The sequence below is a fragment of the Quercus robur genome, chromosome 1, assembly GCF_932294415.1.
Source record: "Quercus robur chromosome 1, dhQueRobu3.1, whole genome shotgun sequence".
Taxonomy (NCBI): Eukaryota; Viridiplantae; Streptophyta; class Magnoliopsida; order Fagales; family Fagaceae; genus Quercus; species Quercus robur.
Window position 1 is genome coordinate 14,601,768 of NC_065534.1, and position 18,351 is coordinate 14,620,118.

At 35.3% G+C, this 18,351-nt stretch overlaps 2 protein-coding genes and 2 non-coding genes across 6 annotated transcripts; 1 reads left to right on the plus strand and 3 right to left on the minus strand.

The window, feature by feature from the left end:
• Positions 1 to 1,468: 1,468 nt before the first annotated feature.
• Positions 1,469 to 5,178, minus strand: LOC126722391 (splicing factor U2af small subunit B-like). 3 transcript variants are annotated; one of them, XM_050425559.1, is made up of 5 exons: positions 4,688 to 5,178; positions 4,404 to 4,485; positions 3,577 to 3,703; positions 3,018 to 3,468; positions 1,469 to 1,800 (listed from the first exon to the last, which is right to left on the minus strand). In XM_050425559.1, exons 1-4 carry the CDS (start codon positions 5,009 to 5,011, stop codon positions 3,036 to 3,038), a joined length of 966 nt encoding a protein of 321 aa, XP_050281516.1. In that variant the 5' UTR covers positions 5,012 to 5,178; the 3' UTR covers positions 1,469 to 1,800; positions 3,018 to 3,035. The 3 variants fall into 3 exon arrangements, with proteins under 3 accessions (XP_050281516.1, XP_050281514.1, XP_050281511.1); XM_050425557.1 differs by having other exon boundaries at positions 1,469 to 2,897; XM_050425554.1 differs by having other exon boundaries at positions 1,469 to 3,468; positions 4,688 to 5,177.
• A 153-nt stretch (positions 5,179 to 5,331) lies between these two features.
• On the plus strand, positions 5,332 to 5,414 carry TRNAL-UAA (transfer RNA leucine (anticodon UAA)). Its single transcript has one exon. It is a non-coding gene; the product is annotated as a tRNA-Leu (tRNA).
• Positions 5,415 to 5,486: 72 nt separating this feature from the next.
• On the minus strand, positions 5,487 to 5,558 carry TRNAG-UCC (transfer RNA glycine (anticodon UCC)). The gene has a single exon. It is a non-coding gene; the product is annotated as a tRNA-Gly (tRNA).
• A 4,989-nt stretch (positions 5,559 to 10,547) lies between these two features.
• LOC126722410 (glucomannan 4-beta-mannosyltransferase 2) lies at positions 10,548 to 17,823 on the minus strand. Its single transcript, XM_050425566.1, has 9 exons — positions 17,104 to 17,823; positions 16,880 to 16,978; positions 16,083 to 16,335; positions 13,989 to 14,099; positions 12,832 to 12,968; positions 12,559 to 12,672; positions 12,222 to 12,421; positions 11,897 to 12,121; positions 10,548 to 11,345 (listed from the first exon to the last, which is right to left on the minus strand). The coding sequence occupies exons 1-9, from the start codon at positions 17,431 to 17,433 to the stop codon at positions 11,183 to 11,185; spliced, it is 1,632 nt and encodes a 543-aa protein (XP_050281523.1). The 5' UTR covers positions 17,434 to 17,823; the 3' UTR covers positions 10,548 to 11,182.
• Between the last annotated feature and the right edge of the window lie 528 nt (positions 17,824 to 18,351).

The following is an 18,351-nucleotide window of genomic DNA, read 5'->3' on the forward strand; positions in this document are numbered from 1 at the left end:
GTGGTGGTACTTGCAAAACAATGTGAAAAAATAGCATCTTGAGTTTTTAAGACTCGAGTTTCATGATAAAACTCGAGTCTTAAATGCTCGAGTTCCGAGTATTATAAACTCTGCACTTCTTCTTTCTCATCTGTTTCTACAGATTCTTCCTCCTTTCTCATCTGTTTTTGTAGATTCTTCCTCCTTTGTTTTTCAGATCGTTTTGCTCCTTTGGATTTGCCCTTTGTTTTTCAAATTGTTCTGCGTTCTCCAAATCTCTCTTTTTCTTCCTCGGATCTGCGTTTTCCAAATTGTATTCTCTGTTCTTCTTCTTCCTTCGGATCTAGTTCTTCAATTCTTCAGATCGTCTTCATCTTCATCTTCGTTCTTCAAATACTTCTATAGAACTCGAGTCTGAGAAACTTGAGTTCCACGTGAATAAATTACTCCACCTTAGCAATAGAACTCGAGTCTTTGAGGCTTGAATTTGTCGCCGAAATTGAGCTTCACAAACTTGAGATGCTAGTTTCCTAAACGGTTTCAAAACCTTGCTAACTAAAAGATATTCTCTCCCAAAATTATGCTAACCTGCAAATTACCTCTGATAATTGATATTTTCCCCCCTTTTGTTTGGCTTCTTAAGAACACAGGACGCCGTTTCCAAGTTCCAACAAAATAAAAGGCTTAAAAATATAGAACACCTCATTTTGGTTTTCTAGTTTACCGATGTTTGGTCGCTGGAGCGATTGGAAAACATGTGTCGTTAAGTTTGGAAAAGTTGGTTTTGTCAAAAATTAATGTTTTTGAGTGATTGGAGCAGCGTTTGTAAGGTGGAAAGTAGGTTTGGCGTCGAAGTCAACAATGGAGAAGGTATTGAAGCCGGAGCAGCAGGTGCATGATAGAGAATGAGAAAGGGCTCAAACAAATCTCATTCTGTACAAAAACAATTTTTTAGCTCAGAATGACCTTTCACCCAAAATTGATCGAAACAATGGAGAAGGTATTGAAGCCGGAGCAGCAGGTGCATGATAGAGAATGAGAAAGGGCTCAAACAAATCTCATTCTGTACAAAAACAATTTTTTAGCTCAGAATGACCTTTCACCCAAAATTGATCGAAACAATGGAGAAGGTATTGAAGCCGGAGCAGCAGGTGCATGATAGAGAATGAGAAAGGGCTCAAACAAATCTCATTCTGTACAAAAACAATTTTTTAGCTCAGAATGACCTTTCACCCAAAATTGATCGAAACAATGGAGAAGGTATTGAAGCCGGAGCAGCAGGTGCATGATAGAGAATGAGAAAGGGCTCAAACAAATCTCATTCTGTACAAAAACAATTTTTTAGCTCAGAATGACCTTTCACCCAAAATTGATCGAAAATGCCAGAACAATTACAAATGGCTTGATATTTCAGCAGAACTTGAAAGTTGAAAGAGGGGGGGGAATAAATGCACTGGACTGAGTATCAGTATGGCAAATACCGACCATATTGGCTGAAATGAAATAGCATTCAAAATATTGCAAAACACAATACACAAAGGCTAAAAAGTTGAATAGTTTAATACACAATGCAAATCCTAATGATGTCAATAACGATGAACCCAATTAACAATCCCAAAGCTATTACAAACCCAAAACACAAATAACATCAATTGCCAAATAGCAAATGTTTACACTGCAGCCATATCCCTGACCTGCGACGTGACCAGAAAGCCATCAATAATATTTCAAGACCTCACCTACGACTCTCAGAAGTAAGAATTTGATTGCAGGTGCTTTCCTTCTCATGCTTAAACCCTTCCTGCTGCTGCACTCAACAACCTGTACATAAATTTCATGGTAAGCTGCAAATAAAACAATATTGGTCCTTAGAAGCAGGGATACCTGAACCTGCAAAACTCATAACATGTAAGATCATTAACTTCCCCAAAAACTATGGTAAAGTAAGGTAAAAGAGAGTTCATAGAAAACTAAACCAAAGACAGAACCATGGAAATTTGATCGTTCCCCTGATGTGTGGTGGTTTTCACAGAGTCCCTGACAGTAAAATCATTCATGCATATACTAATATCTCACATCAAACAAAAAGTTCCACACATGCTTATGGTGCACGCTATTGAATTTGGCTCCCAGCAAGAGTAAATCAACAAACAAAAATAGACTTCCTCAAAGATTTCCATTGTGTTGACTAAAGGAGACAAACTTAACCAATTACTTCCTTAAAATTGTATGTCTAACATTATTTAAATTGACACCATGCCTCCGTATATCCTCTATAGTAAGAGTTCTACCCATTAGGCTGGTGGCATAAATTCCACACAGGAGCGCGCGCGCACACACACACACACACACACACATATATATACAATTCTGGAAAAAGGACACTTCAGAAAAATCTAATCAAAGGATGAGTTGAAGTTTAAGATATCATATAGGTGGTTAGGTTTGTTTGATTTAATGCACCATCAATTACAGTTAGTCAAGGGATTCTAAATAAAAGAATTGAATAGTTTTGCTATCTTTTTATTTTATTTTTAATTTGTAACTACACTCGCTCACACCCAGTGGATCCTAATCCTACAAGGAACTGACTAGTTGACAATTAAGGATAAAAGAGAGCTGTTTAATAGGGAAATAGGGCAGAGATGAAATGGTTAAGTCTTGATAGCAGTTGGTCTTAAAAAGGAATGCAAAGACTTAGATGGAAGATGGAAGCAAAAAAACTGGTTTAAGATGATAAAATAGTTTCTTTGAAGCCTATCATGAGATAAAGCATGCATTGAAGCATACAGAAAGCAGTATGTATGCAGACGAAAAGGCACAGCCCACACCGCCCCCACCCCACACACCCAAAAAAAAAAAAAAAAGGAAAAATAACAATTCAAATTCCATATCAGAACTGTGAACCTGCACACCACCTGCACAGTGGAAAATGGGCTGTAAGCTATTTTTATTAAATTGGTGGTCCTTGATGAAATGTAACTTTCTCCCAATGAAGCAAAGACTATCAAAATAACAAAGAGAAAGAGGAAACGAACCGGATACTGTTAAAAGGATCAGTAATTATATTTTTCTTGCTGTGGAGGTGGCTGCTGCTGGTAGCTATAGTACTGATCTCCATTCTGCATATTAGCATTTTCTCCATCATTTTTGACCTTATTAGCATTTTCTTGCTGTTGTTCTCTTTCCCTATTCCACTGTTCAATTTTGGCACGCCGCTCTTCACTGCCTTCCCTAACTGGACTGCGGTTCCTCCTTTCCCCAGGGCTCTTGCTTCTGCTTCGTCCTCTCCTATGGCCAGGGCTTGTGGTCCTGTGCCTCCTGCTCTGACTTTCGTGATAATAATCCCTTTCATCATACTTTTTGCTAGAACCACGTCCCCCATGAGAGCGCTCTTCATAGCTACGATGCCTGTAGGGGCTCCGACTTCGGCTTCGACTGCGGCTGTGCCTTCGTCGGTACCTCCCAAACAATTGCCACCTTAACTCCCTGAAAAGATCAGATTAGATGAATTACAATCAGATGCAACACTTTCAGACAGAGCATAACATGTTTAGGTATTGCGGAGAATATAATATATCATAGAGGACAGTTTACCTGCTGATCCTTTTCAAGTGCATAAAATTGCAGTATCCACCACGGTTGCAAGTGTTCTCCTCGTACTGCCTACAAGTGGCTTCACGAAAGTCTGTTACTGGAGAAAAATCAACAATGATGGGACGGCCTGCAATTTTTGGCTCCCAAAGTGAGATAGACGTGAACCATGTTTTGATTATCTCTAATTCCAGACATGAATGCCAAAACTACTAATGGTAAGTTTCACACGCACGCACCTAGTGGGTCTTGAACCCACGACCTCACCCTCCATCCCATTATTACGGGAGAAGAAAGTGTCAATTGAGTTATAGCTCATTAGCAAGACTAAAGTTTTTTAATTCATATTTTAAAGTTTTTGGTTTCGGTGTAAGCCAAATAGTAATACAATCATGAGAGCAAAGTCCAATTTTAAGCTTCTTGACAAAAGATGCATGAAACCAATATAAAATTACACAGTTCTAAGGATAAAGAAACCTTCTACAGTTTGTTCAGAATGGAGAGTGAAAGGGAAGGGTGGCCTACTTGTCTTCTCCCTACCCATCTCTCTCCATGTCCACCCACTCTGCTTCAAAGAGCTTTTTCAATACGACAAGTGTCCTACATATTATAGCCAATCCAATCATAACATGAGGAAGTTACACATGAACCCTATGGGTCTTGAACCCGAGATTTTACAATCTATCCCTTAATTAATGAAAAAAAAGTACCATTTGATTTTGAGCTAAAGCATATTGAGAACTAGCATAAACAGAATTTAGACTACAAATATTCGATAAATAAAAAAATCCCAAACTCAATCTAAAATAAGTGGAAAAAGAAAAACGAACCAGCATAAAACCTTCCAGTCAGATTGCGAAGTGCATTTGCAGCATGTTCTTCCTCTCTGAACTGAACATAGACATTGCCCACCTGCCAAATCATATAAAATCAATGTTCTTCTCATTGATAATAAAACTACATTTGGCCCAGAATTTTTGAAAATTTTACGCATAACTATACATAAAAAATAATAATAATAACAACAATAATAATAATATATTTACTTTCTAGTGCCTAAATAAATGCTAAATAATATTCTATGTTAACTAGTTTGGAACAGGAGGGGCGGTACCATGTGGTCGGCAAGGTTGTCACAGATATTGAGGCTTTCAATCTCGCCGTACTTGGTGAGCTCCTCAAAGAGATCTTCATAGAACTCCTCGAAGTGGGTTTGAATGGTGCGAGGGTCGATGGGCTGGCCCTGAGCGTCGACGCCAGGCGTGATCATGTCAGGGCGCTGGTACATGTTGGAGAGGAGAAGGGTCGGGCTTACGCTGGGCTTCGTGTGGAGCCTCGAGCACCGGTCGCCGTGTCTGCAAGCTCCGATCTTGAAGTAGAATGGGCAGTTCACTCTGTCTTTCTCCGTCCCAAATATCGACGCCAAGTGCTCCGCCATTTCCCAACACCAAAACACAATTTTTTTGTGACCAAATATATAACTCTGATTCTTTCTCTGTAACTCTGTTTGTGTGTTAGATTTTTTTTTTTTGAAGATGAGGAGAAACTAAAAAACGCGTTTTTGTTTGAACTATAAGAAAGAAGCCGTGTGTGCTGTGGAAACGGATAAGTGATAAACACAGAGAGAGAGAGAGAGAGTGGTGATGTAATCAGAGCCGTTCCAAGATTGTCTTTGTTACTTCTAGATACTTCGTCGCGGAACCAAATACAACACATGTCACGGTTAATAATAATTAGCTAAATATATTTAAACAACGAGCTGGTTTGCCCGAGAGGTTAAGGGGGAAGACTTAAGATCTTCTGCACATAAGTGCGCGTGGGTTCGAACCCCACAGCCAGCAATCTTTTATTATTATATATTGCTTTTTGTATTTTTATTTTTCAAAATTAAAAAAACATGATGAAGAAGGCAATGCGTTTGCCGGGAGTCGAACCCGGGTCTATTGCTTGGAAGGCAATTATCCTAACCGTTGGACTACAAACGCGTTCGCTTGATTTTCGTGCTATTGTCAATTACTTAATTGAAGTAAAAGGGCTGATATATAAGGTTTATTCCCTAACTGTTCACTTTAAATAACATTTAGTTGCTAAGACCCTTTTAATATGGAAATGTCCAGGGTTTGAATCACCCTTCCTCATTGTAATTGTCGAACTTTATATATGTGTAGAACCGTTCAATTGAGTTGGTTGTAGGCCTTATGTGATCATGAGATATTTGAGAGCCATAAACAAGCAAGTACCATGTTAAAACTAAATTAAAATTACGTCTTAATCCATTTAGATTGACATCATACCATTTTCGTGATACTCTAGCAATTCTGTCATATATAATAACTAAAGCAAGAAACTTTTCTATTGGGCCAAATCCGGATAGCAATGCTATCATTTTTTGGGCCGAATCCTCAGTTCCCATAATTCCAAGTACAAAACCAAGAAACTTTTCTGTTGGGCCAAATCCGGATAGCAATTCTACAATTTTTTGGGCCAAGTCCTCAGTTCTCATAAATCCAAGTACAAAAGCAAGAAACTTTTCTATTGGGCCAGTGGACTACTATTTTGTGCCTGTTTTAACAATGCTGGATCTGAATGAAACCAGGCCTAATTTTTTACATTGAAGGGTAGGTCGATTAAGTGTTGGATATGAATATATGGTGCAACTACAAAAGTGCCACCAAGACAGATTGCTGGGAAGGGAATTTGCATGTGGTAAACTGGCAATTTGCTATCATAATTCATAAATGAAAAGTCGAGTAACCCACCACATTCAATAAGCCGAAAGTGTCAGGCTGCATGTTTATTAGCGGAAAAATCTCACATGCGATAGGCGTATGAGACCTCTCTATCGTTGACAGGTGGGTCTTATACTAGCTAGTTTATAATCAACTCCATAATTAATAATACTACATTTCCTATCTTAGAACCGACATTTTATGATAAGTCATTCCCATTGATTCATGTAAGTTTTTAAAAAAATATATATATATATAAGAATCTACTTTTTCTATTTTACATACTCATTTTTTTAAATGCCACACGTTATGTTATTTATTTTACACTATATTTCATTAAAATATCAATTTTCATTGATTTTTGTAATTGTTTCTTTTTCTTCATACACAACAATCATCATTAACTCTCTTATTTCGTCATTGGAATATGTAAAGAAAGAATAAAAACTAAATGAAAAATAAATAGTGTTAGTATAAATTTACACTATTACTATAACAAATTTATAAATTTACATAATTATACACGGATTGATGTAGGTCTTTTTAGACAAAATTATATATAAATTTTACACATTTTTTTACTATACACCAATGAGTGCTATTATTTATAAATGCAATAAGACAGTTGCTAAAGAAAAAGACATATGCGAGAAAGGTAATTGATAATTATACGAAGAAAACTACATGAATGTACCACAAAGAATGTCGGTAGTTACTTGAACTCATAGTGTTGTAGACTTAGGGGAAATACGTATGCTTGAGATTTGCAAAAAATGAGACACACACGAAGACAACTGGTCCTCCCACATGAAACTTTCTCTTGTCCTAAATAATTAACTTTGTCACAAGTTTTCAAACAGCACAACATTTTTTGGCTATTTGGAATCATATAAAAGTGACTTGGGGTTTGGTTGCTATCAAATCGATCCAATTAATGCATAGCAAGAAAGAAAAGAATATTTCAAACGAAGGTGCCGAATATTTACATTGAATAGCTGACCCACATGTAGGAGATAATGGGCCTAAGGTTAAGGTGTACACAAATTATGGGCATTAAACGTGACGTGACATGTGGATGCTTTCATTTTATAATTCGAGCTGGAAATTGGAACCGTTCATGAGAAAATACAACAACACTCCCTATTCAGCAGCCCACGTGATAGGGCCTGACAAAACAAAATTTATAATGTAACTATATATAAAAATATTTATATATTGGGTTATTTCTCAAATGATTCTCTTGTGTGAGCCTGGAGGCACATGCGTTTGTGTCAGTAGATAGTTTTTTTTTTTTTTTTTTGGAGAAAAAGTGTCAGTAGATAGTGTGTGTGCGTGTTTTTTTTTTTTTTCTTCTTTCTATTTATGAAGCAGTAAATTAAATATTATGTGTTGAATTAATTTTTTTCCTGTCATAAGGAAAAAAAACTTTTGCCTGTCTATTAAAAAAAGAAAATTTATAAATTGCATGTTCTTTTCCATTTAATTATTTAAGATTCATTTTGAGCATGAGTTCCAACTAGCTTAACTGGTAAATCAGACTAAGACACTAATCAATTTTTGGTGTAAACATGAATTGATCCTTAGATCTCTTATTCAACCATTAGAGATTTTATCCGTTGAACTAACTGAAACTCACAAAGTCTCTGATGATTGAATGATAAATTTAAGGTTCAATTTCCGTTTACACTAAAAACCAATTGATATCTTGGTTCAATATGACCATTAAATCCAACAAAATGACATAAATTTGAAAAGTGAAAGATATTAAAACTAATTTTCAAGAAAGAAAAAAAAAACTAAAAATGTTGATTTAATATAAAATTGGAAGTTGGAAGGTAGTTTTCAGCCTTTGATGAAAAAGACAATGGGATAAAACATTAAATGCTATGATGACTTGGAATTTTAAAGGAAGAAGAAGAAGCAATTTCCGGGAAAACCTTCCCCAGATTACTGTTCATTCTCCGAGACTTGTTGTGTGTGGGTGAAAGATGCTAGGGTAAACGTCATAGAAAACCACTTTGCATATGACATTACCAAATGTTCGCTGTGATTGTCGGCCTTTACACATCATTGGATCAAATATTTGGAAAAACCTCTCAGATGGAAAAGCATCTAAGCAATCTTGTAATATAATTAATCCCAAGTGAATTTTTGTATTCCACATTTCCACTTTCTATTTTTCTTTTGTTTATTTATTTATTTTTTATAGTCTTCGTTAAGAACTCTACCTCACCCAACTTAAAAAATTCACTTTCAAATACTATTAAACAATAGAATGGAATGGAAGTCGTAAAAGACAACTCATCTACATTCTATAAACAGTAACAGATTGCATAGTGGATAAGTAGCTTCCACAGATCTATTTTCTTGATAGCGTGTCATGTGTGAGATCCATGCAGTGTGAGAAAAATGATTTGTTGCAACACGTGTCTTTTTGAAAAGTTTAAGATAAAAATGTATTTACAACTTTTTTTGTTTAATAACAATAGCGTGTCATGTGCGAGATCCACGCAGTGTGAAAAAAAAAATGATCTGTTGCAAGACATGTATCTTATAAAAGTTTAAAATAAAAATGTATTAAAAACTTATCTCAAAATAGCATACATGCTTTTTCCATATTAATTGAAAGGGAAATGTAGCCTGGTTGGTTGGTCCTCACACTACAGTAATAATGCCTAACTACTGGATTTTATTTTTCTTTTAAGGTTTGGTAGGAAGTAGGAATCACCTTGTGGATTGTTATAATTATGTTATTCACCCATGACAGGTTGGCAATAGGAGTGCTTCTGATATTATGAATGGAATATAAAAGTCCTAGTTTTTTTTTTTTTTTTTTTTTTTTTTTTGCTGAATAAAAGTCCTGGTTTATGACTGTAAAAAGTTATTGGATGAGATCTGGTTCATAATCGAATAGCCAAATGGGTTAGTATAAGGTTCATTATGATCTGCTTTATCATTGGAGGAAAATTATATTATGACTTATGGGTCTTTCAGTCTGACTGCAAACTTAGCTTGTGTTAAGTCACAAAATATTTGAAATATTTTCCTATATTTTGTCAGTAATTAAAGTTAACATGGGTCTGGCCCCCATGAATAAAATAAAGAATAAAAAACACTAAATTATATAGTTGTAATCAGTGAACATTCCAATTGGTAATGGCACAGTGCATTTTCAGTGTTGATTTATGCTTTATGTTTGTTTTTCCCTCTTTTATCAGAACCTATGGTGAATTACTTTGTTCTTTTCCTCTGCTTTTTTTTTTTTTTGGGTTATGAGTTCCTAATGTGAGACAAATCACAAATGTACTTATTCGGCATAAAGGGCTAATGATGCATAGCAGTTGGGCCCCTAAGTCCACTGTTTGTGACATTTATCTTTTCATGACAAGGCTATCAGAACAACTTGCTTTGGAAGTTTCCATAATATATGGCATGAATTAAAAAGTGATATTTTAAAAAAGCCAATTATTGGTATCTTTCCAAATTTTAATTAAAAACAATTCTTGCCCTTACCAGTGGTTCAAATAAACTAATGTGCCCTCTATGATACTAGCTCTAGTACCATAACTTTTGTACTACCTCCATTGGATATTATAATTGTGTGCAAGTCTCTCTCTGTCTCTCTCACTATCACTATCATTGGTTCAAGTAAAGGAAAAGGATACAAAAGATAATGACACTTCCACAAGAAGTAATGCATAAACCTCAAGTTTTAAACTTTCATTAAAAATTAAAAAGTAAAAACCCTCCCCAATTTTAAACAATGCTACCCGTGACATAATGGTAACAAGAAGTAAGCCAAAAGGTGACCACTGATAGCGTGGAATCATAAAACGCAATTCATGCCATCTTACCTATATATGATTGGGACAAGGCATGACAAGAGACATGAAAATGTTCCCTTATGCCCTCTTTTACATACAAATTAAGGGTACAGTTAATATATGTACATTAATGATCTATTTTAAGAAAGCTTTATGGGAAATTGAAAAAGCTATAAAAATAGTTAATCATTTTTTCATAAAAAGTTACATAAAATGGTACTCGTTAATAAAACCCAAAAATTAAAGCACATAATCTTATAGAAAGAGAGGTAACATGCCTAGAGAAAAAAACACCAACTGCAGAAAATATATCACATACTAGTTATTAATATCATTAACAACTTGGGAGCTTTTATATAATTGAGGAACGACTGATTTTTTTATAGGAGCAAAGAGTAAATATTCATTTGCAAGAAGAAAATCAGTTAAATTTGATTTTGATAAAAATAGACAAACTGTTGCAGTCTTTCAAAGGAAATCTAAGTAGCAATTGTTGCTTTTTGTAAAATATTCTCCACCCTTAGCTATGGACTTTGAAACATTAAATACCAAAGCGGCATATGAAGGCTTAAGCCTATAAATACTTTGATTACAAGTTCACCCTTTTGATTGCTTGGATTATTCACCAAAACTAAGGAAAACTAACAAATAGAAAACCGAAAAAAGAAGAAAATCTCACAATTACAATCTATCAAAACAAATTAAATAACAGTCTCCTTGTTGTCTAAACAAATATGCTGTTTCAGCTTCTTCCTTGTACTTGGTTCTGTATAATGTGTTTTCCCAGTAATGTGAGCCTTTTCTTTTTGTTATTTTCCAATACCACTTGAGTAATTGCATGACATACCCTGAGGAAAGCACGGCAATAACCTTTCTTGTCAAATATGACGAATGAACTCTTCTTGAATAAGTTGACATACTACAAATCGCAATCAATGGTTGCTCAACCCCTATCCGCAATATATAATTCGGTGTTGGAATGAAAGATATGGACACGGCAGGACAAACACTAAAATGAGGCACCAATTTAATGTATATAATTTAGGAATACAGCCACTAAGAGCTGGGGATGATGGTGCCAATGTAGCCAAAACCTGCAATGAGGAAGCTAAAGGTTTGGAGGAAAAGGTAGATGAAGTAGTTGTGCTTCCCATGGACATAGTCATAGCATCCACAGAAGAAGAGGAAAGCTGCAAATCCCAGCTCCAATGTGTTGAGCCTGTTCAAATTTAACCAAGAAGAAACAAAAAAAGGAAATGCATGTTAGGAAATATATACACACCCTTCACCTTGATTTTTACACTCACACACAACAATTGCATGGCCTAGAAGCAAAATTGTTGATGATAAACTATCACTTATACCAAAAGTTTAATTGCTGATGATGAACTATCACTTTAGGTGAAGATTAAGTAGAAAAGAACTGTTGACTTTTTGCAATTGAAAATAGAAAAAGAAAAATAGGAAACTAATCACCACAAATTATTTTCTAGAGTTGTGGAGTTGGCTGTTTTGGAAAAATTTATTTTGGTCCAACACATGGAATTTCCTGTGTGGCGGCCCTACATCATTTTGTGGCTAGTACATATTTCCCTCTCCCTGCCAGTATTCATGTGTGTCTCAAAAAGACTAGTAGAGAGGGGGGAGTACTATTTATTTATCAAGATCTCCAACTTGAAATGGTCGGAGAATCTTAAATTTTGTTTATACTAACTATCATGCTGATTGCAGTCTATACAGATAGATTTATGAGTTTAAACAAAATTTTACCTATCTGCAAATTTAAATCGTAGTCTTTTAGGAGCTGATTTGGCATTTGTCTTGTTCTTTGAAGCATCTCCTGATTTGTTCTTGGTAGCAGAATCTCCAAGTTTTTCAGTGACAACCCATTCATTGGCCCTCCCAGCTTCTAGCAGACCAATCCAGGTTGCCTTGGTCCGGTGCATTGACATCACATTCTCAAAAAGAATCCAGTAGAAAAGTAAGTGAATTGACCTGCAAGTTTGAGACTACTTAAGCAAAAGGAGTTCTTGATTTGGGGACTATAATATCTAAGAAAATGGATGACTAAACAAATTTATACAGTAAATCAGACCTTGGAGTTCCTACTGAATTAAGAATGGTGATGACTGAAGGAATATAAACAGCTCCCCAGATTGGAACATGAACTTCAGGAACCAAGATGGTCAGGGGAAGTACAACACAGTAAAAGGAGAAGGTAACCATATGGGCTATGATCTTCCGAACAAAGAAGAAACTGTAAATGACGTACACTTTCTTCCAAAACCCTACTTTCTGCAGCAATGTTTACAAAATAAATAACATTAGAACTTAGAAGCTAAGAAAAAGAAGGGCCCAAATTGTTTGCCAACAAAACTAGATAATTTTATAAGTCTTGTATTCTTCGATAGCATATCATAAATAGAACTGACCTTATTTCTAACTATCTCCATCACCATTTTCCTAAACAGATTAGCAGGACCACAGGACCACCGGTGCTGCTGGAAACGGAAGGCTTTGAAAGTACTAGGAAGCTCACTTTTCACCTACGATAAAGTTAATTGGTAATTTAGCAAATGCCATAACCCGCTAATATACAAGTTTGTAAGATATGGCTAAGATACAATAGAAGGCAGAGTTCATTTTGTGACTTAGTTAAACCCAGACAAATAGAATAATAACTTCATTTTTGCAATGCTAGATACCTGGAGGTCGCCAAGGTACAAAAATTTCCATCCCTTAAGACTAGCGCGGACAGCAAGGTCCATATCCTCCACTGTAGTTCGGTCTTTCCAACCACCTGCATCATTGATAGCAGCAATTCTCCAGACACCAGCAGTCCCTTCATTAATTCATGTGCATAAAACAATTCATTATAGATGCAAAAACATTGCACATGATTGAAAGGGTGTGGTGATCGTCAATATAGAACTAATTTGAAATTTATCATCTCAGAATATTAGTGGTACACATATTAAGCTCTTTTTAAGTTATTGATGTACATATAGCTTCCAAAGCACAGGTGTTCTGTCCTAGCAAATGCCTTTGGTTCATGGTTTATCGTTTGTGATTCTTCTTAAGGTATTCTGAATGGTAGAATAATTTTGTTAGTGCTATACCATGTATAACATTAACATCGAAAGAAGTACATTGGAATTTTTAATAAATGCGGTTTCTTATTATTTTCTTTAAATCCTTAACTACTCCTGGATAAGCAGTCAAAAATGAATAAAATTCCTGGTGGAAGTTAACAACATATGAGCACGACCATTGACCTAAATTTCCCCACCGATCATCATGACACATTCAATTTTGACTCATTTTGAAATTTCAAATCATTGCAATGGTTTAAATTTGAGCCCAAAAACATAAATTGCAAGAAAAATCGGTGTTCCAAGAATTTTACCTAAAATTCTTTCCAAGACTCATAATCCCTATGTTGAATCATGATAATGATGATTATGACAATGACAGTGTTTACAAGAACATCATTTTCATACTCTGAGAAAATGGTATAAACCTACTAAATAATCTTATAGAGTTGGTGAATTCATCCTTTTCCTAAAGACTTGACCTCACCTGCTCCTATCACGTTCACTTACCAATAATAAATATATGTAGCTGTCCACATTATAAGTTCTCTTCAGTTCAAATACTTTGGACCAGTTCTGTCACATGATGTCCAATCTTGTAGGTTCTTTTTTTAATTATATATTATACTTTTAAAGCATAGTTGATATAGTATACCTTGTGTCCAGGGAACTAGTACATCAAAATCAATTCGATTCCTTAATCTAATCTAGCTTGTGAACATTGAACAAGTATAACTAGACATTAATTCATATTAATTTAAGGTGGTTACCATTAAAACCAAAGAAAGCATGTGTTGCAGACCCAACTTCTTGTTCAACTGTGAAATGGTAATCCAGTGACATCTCTTGCATCCTTGTCAACAAGCACTCATCAGCATTCACTGCAACCATTGAAATAAACAAAACCCATCACTACCACCTTGATATTGATTTTATTTATTATTAGATTAGATATCTTAAAAATGGTACATATATTCATAAGCAAAGGCATGGTCAAAGAACTAGTACTTTGTGCTTAAAAGGTTTAAAAGCACACATAAAATGTCTATCTTGTTGTGCTAAAAAGAAGGGTCAAAGAGACTCAAAGTTGAACTAAACAAAGGGGGAGAAATCTGCCACGGACCCACCCTCACGAATCCCGTGAGACTGGTGGGCTGGCGATCTCCCATTTGATTCTAAACAATGTGACAAATACGCCATTGTCATTTGTTCACATATTAAAATAGAGATAAGAGAAAAAAAACAAAAAAAGAAGGGGAGGAAATAAAAAAAATCCTCACATGATGCTGAGCCATTTACGATTTGTCCTCACGTGACTCAAATTAAAAATTTGCCACGTCATAGGGGAGCACGATGGAGTGAGCGTATACATTACAAACAGTCCATGTGTCGGCAGCCAGAGTAAGGTCCACAACTGGGCCTATGGTACTGTCCACTTGCTATTTTTTCCCATTTCATTTTTTATATACCCCACTTTTTGTTCAATTATGTAACTCAAGAAGAATCGCTTCTCTCCTCCCCACACCCCAAAGAAGAAAAAGTATCACAAAAACTACCAAAATTGTCCGTTTTCACTTTTCATTAGCTCATTTAGTAAAATCTCTAATGGTTGAATAAGAAATTTAAGGTTAAATCTCTGACCATACCAAAAATCGATTGATGTCTTAGTCTAATGATTAAAGTTATCATCATGCCATAAGTTATGAAACTCTTAAAAAAAAAAAAAAAAAAACTAGTAAAATATTTTTGTGCTCGAATAAAAAATGTGAGTTTATTCAATCCGAACCTAATTAAAAATAATAATAATTAATTGATATGAGAAAAATCTATGTAATACACTACCGACATAAGCTAAATCTATTTACCAAAATCTATCCAAATCATTTATTTATAATAAAGAGCACGTGGAAAGTGGTGCTGCTGAATTTGGTGCCCAAACTGAAATGACAAATTAACCCTTCAACCCTTCAACCCTTCAAAAAAAAAATTAACCCTTCAACTTTTACACTTTTCACTGTACCAAGAGAGTTGACCATGTGATCCGTACAACAGATCTGAATAGTTGGTAAAGGCAGTACATTTGCTACATTTTTACATAGAACCATTCTGGTTCTTTTCAACAAAATGACAAACCTACCCCAACTTTTAGTACTGTTATCCTGGAAAAAACTGAGTGATTCAACTCTTGGTCTAAGGTTTAGGACACTTGCGTCATTTCAGGAACAAAAAGAATTTCTCATGAACCTAATTAAGAGCTAAAAAAGTTGGTGTGGGGGGCATTTATGTCCAACAGATTAGCTGTTCCTAAGACTGGACACAAATCCTCATTATTAATTAATTAATGGTCACTAAATACTCCTAAGATTAAATAAAATACTATAACATAATATACTATAATACTATAATATATGTGTGTGTTTCTCAAATAAAAAAAAAAACTAATCATATTTTGTCTTTCTTTTTTTTTCTTGAATCGTTGCGTACTTGCAAATCAAGGGCTTAAGATGTATCCAATTATGGGACCCATGGCCCGTGATGTACGGCCTATAGACAAACAAGTGTCAAAATCAAGGAGCCCCAGGTCCCAGTGGACTCTACTGTTGGGTCCCACACCGTGATTTATGGTTGCACATTAGTGGGCCCCATCGCACGCCATTCAGGTCTGCAAACCATTCTAGCCGACTAGAAAGTAACAAAAAAATAAAAACTATGAAAGTCCAAATACTTATTATAAACCAAAAGAGAAAGAGCAAAGAGCACCGACACTTTATAATACAAATTCCAAAGATAATAAAAACCTATTAAATGGACCGTGATTAATGGCCAAAATATGGATCAATATCTTTGTGTTTTTGAGGGCTTACCAAATCTCCAGCGAGCTTGAACCAGAGCAATTTCAGGGTTATGGATCAAGAAAGGAATGGCCCGCCTTAGAAAATCAGGCTCAGGACTGAAATCAGCGTCGAAAATGACCACATATTCGCAGTGTTTAACGTAGCTTCTCTTGAGGCCTTCTTTGAGAGCACCAGCTTTGTATCCACCCCTGTTCTCTCTAATTTGGTACCTTATGTTTATGCCTTTGCTAGCCCATCTTTGGCATTCTAGCTCAATCATTTGCTGCAATTTTATTTTTTTTGGGTGATTAATATAATGCCAAAAATGAAACTTTTTTTTTTTAACATCATAAATTGGTCTTAGCAGTAGAACCCAGATCAGGACTTTTATGTTTACAAAACATTATAATGTTGGTTTTTAGAATTGGGCATGTAAAGGACTATGAAATGTGACACAACATAAGAGAAAATGCTCCTGTGAACTGAATTAATAAAAAAAAGTCAAAAACAAATAGACCCAGAAGAGGAAAAAAGAAAAAAAAAGAAAAAAAAAAAAGACTGAAATCATTAGGAAGGAATGCAAAGATGCACAATTTGGGTATTGAATTCATATTTCAGCAAAAAAGTAATGCAGAATTGACCCACACCACAGGAAAAAAGAAAATTGCAATACTTGTACAACAAATTAAGGAAAAGAAATTGTTAGTGCCAAATTAAAGACTAGCTAAAGCAAAATTAAATGACATTTTTTTTTAATTTTAGGGAGTGATTTGATGGCTTTGACGTATGGAGTACGTATACAACAAAAAAAGACACACGGGAAATACCTTGACAGCAGGGTCAGTTGAATCATCGAGGACTTGGATCACGAGACGATCCGACGGCCATGAAAGTCCGCATGCTGCTCCAATGGAGACCTTGTAAACCTGAGGTCAAAGACAACAAAAAGAACCAAACTTTAGAGCTTTCTCAGAAATCCAGAAGCATAAAAACCATCAAAAAGAGAACTACAATGGTAAAAACAGCAAACGAAAGTAAACATAAACCGGACCTCTCTTTCATTGAACATTGGGATTTGGACAAGAACCACAGGGAAATTGGAGCTGCCCAGTTCCACATCATCTTGTATGAGCTCGTACTTGTAACGTTTTTCTGGTTTCTTCCAGAAGAGCTTGACTAGGATTATGACAATACCCATGTAAACCCTCTCCATGAAGAGCATGAGTGACATGGCTAAGCAAATGTACACACCAAGTCTCAGCAGAGGGACTATCAATGGTGCTTTGATAAGCTCCCACATCATCCCAATTTGTCCTGCAAGCTCATCTCTCACCCCTTGGAATGTCTCTGGCAACACAAGCTTTTGTGTAATTTCAGCCATTTCTCTCTCACTCTCTCACTGGTAAAAAGTTTTTTGTGCCTACTTAAAACCCCCAAGTAGATCTCTCTAATTTGGGTTTATAAATGCACAGAATGTGGTAGCGTTGGGACACTAACAAGCGGCTCAGTGACTTAAATTGGTAAGGATGTGCAGAAAAAAGTTGTGAGTACCAGTGCTACAGATCTCTCTCTTCCCAGAAATGGCAAGTACAGAAAAATCTCAATTTTCTGCTCTATTTAAGCCTCCTCTCTCACAATCTATGCCAGCCAATACTTACCCTTTCTTAATTTCTATAAATATGAAACAGAGGCAGAGCAATATTGGGGCATTGTAAGAGGGAGAGAGAGAGAGTGAGAGTTCCAGAGAGGGAGAGAGAGAGATGAGCAATTGATAGAGAGAGAGACATAGGTTCTTTTATAGTCAGTTTCGGACTTTTTTAATACTATTTGATTTATGTTTAATTTGTTTTATTTCTTTTTTTGTCAGAATTTATTTTATTTTAATGACTCTTTATAATCATTTTGTTGCCTTAAAAAAATTTGTAGAAAGCTTAAAAACTAAAAAACTGTTCCAACCGCAAGTGTTGTTAGTGAATTGACTGCATAATTAATTGCAGTTTTGACAAGATTTGTCACTGATTTACAAGGGGGCACCATTGTCATTTAAAGGGTCTGTTTGAGATTTGTTATTTTATTGAAATTGAAATTTTTTGCTAAAAATACTATAAATAAAGGTAAAAATTAGTTGAAATAGTTTAATGGACTCATAAATGAGTCCAAATCTTTTGTCTCACTTTTCCTGCTCCACTCTATGTTTCACCAATAAAACCTTGCTACATGTTCACCTAATTAATTAATTATTACCATTAAATTACTATCATTATTGACTTATTAATACTATTATTATTAATTAATGATA

Excerpts from the sequence above, each read along its gene's own strand:
- LOC126722391 (XM_050425559.1), bottom strand. The coding sequence starts at position 5,011 with ATGGCGGAGCACTTGGCGTCGATATTTGGGACGGAGAAAGACAGAGTG. Across the intron at positions 4,486-4,687 it reads ACAACCTTGCCGACCACATG|GTGGGCAATGTCTATGTTCA; the intron begins GTACCGCCCCTC and ends ATGATTTGGCAG. Across the intron at positions 3,469-3,576 it reads CACTTGAAAAGGATCAGCAG|GGAGTTAAGGTGGCAATTGT; the intron begins GTAAACTGTCCT and ends TGATCTTTTCAG.
- LOC126722410 (XM_050425566.1), bottom strand. The coding sequence starts at position 17,433 with ATGGCTGAAATTACACAAAAGCTTGTGTTGCCAGAGACATTCCAAGGG. Across the intron at positions 14,100-16,082 it reads TCAAGCTCGCTGGAGATTTG|TGAATGCTGATGAGTGCTTG; the intron begins GTAAGCCCTCAA and ends CAATGGTTGCAG. Across the intron at positions 12,422-12,558 it reads TGGAGATAGTTAGAAATAAG|AAAGTAGGGTTTTGGAAGAA; the intron begins GTCAGTTCTATT and ends ACATTGCTGCAG.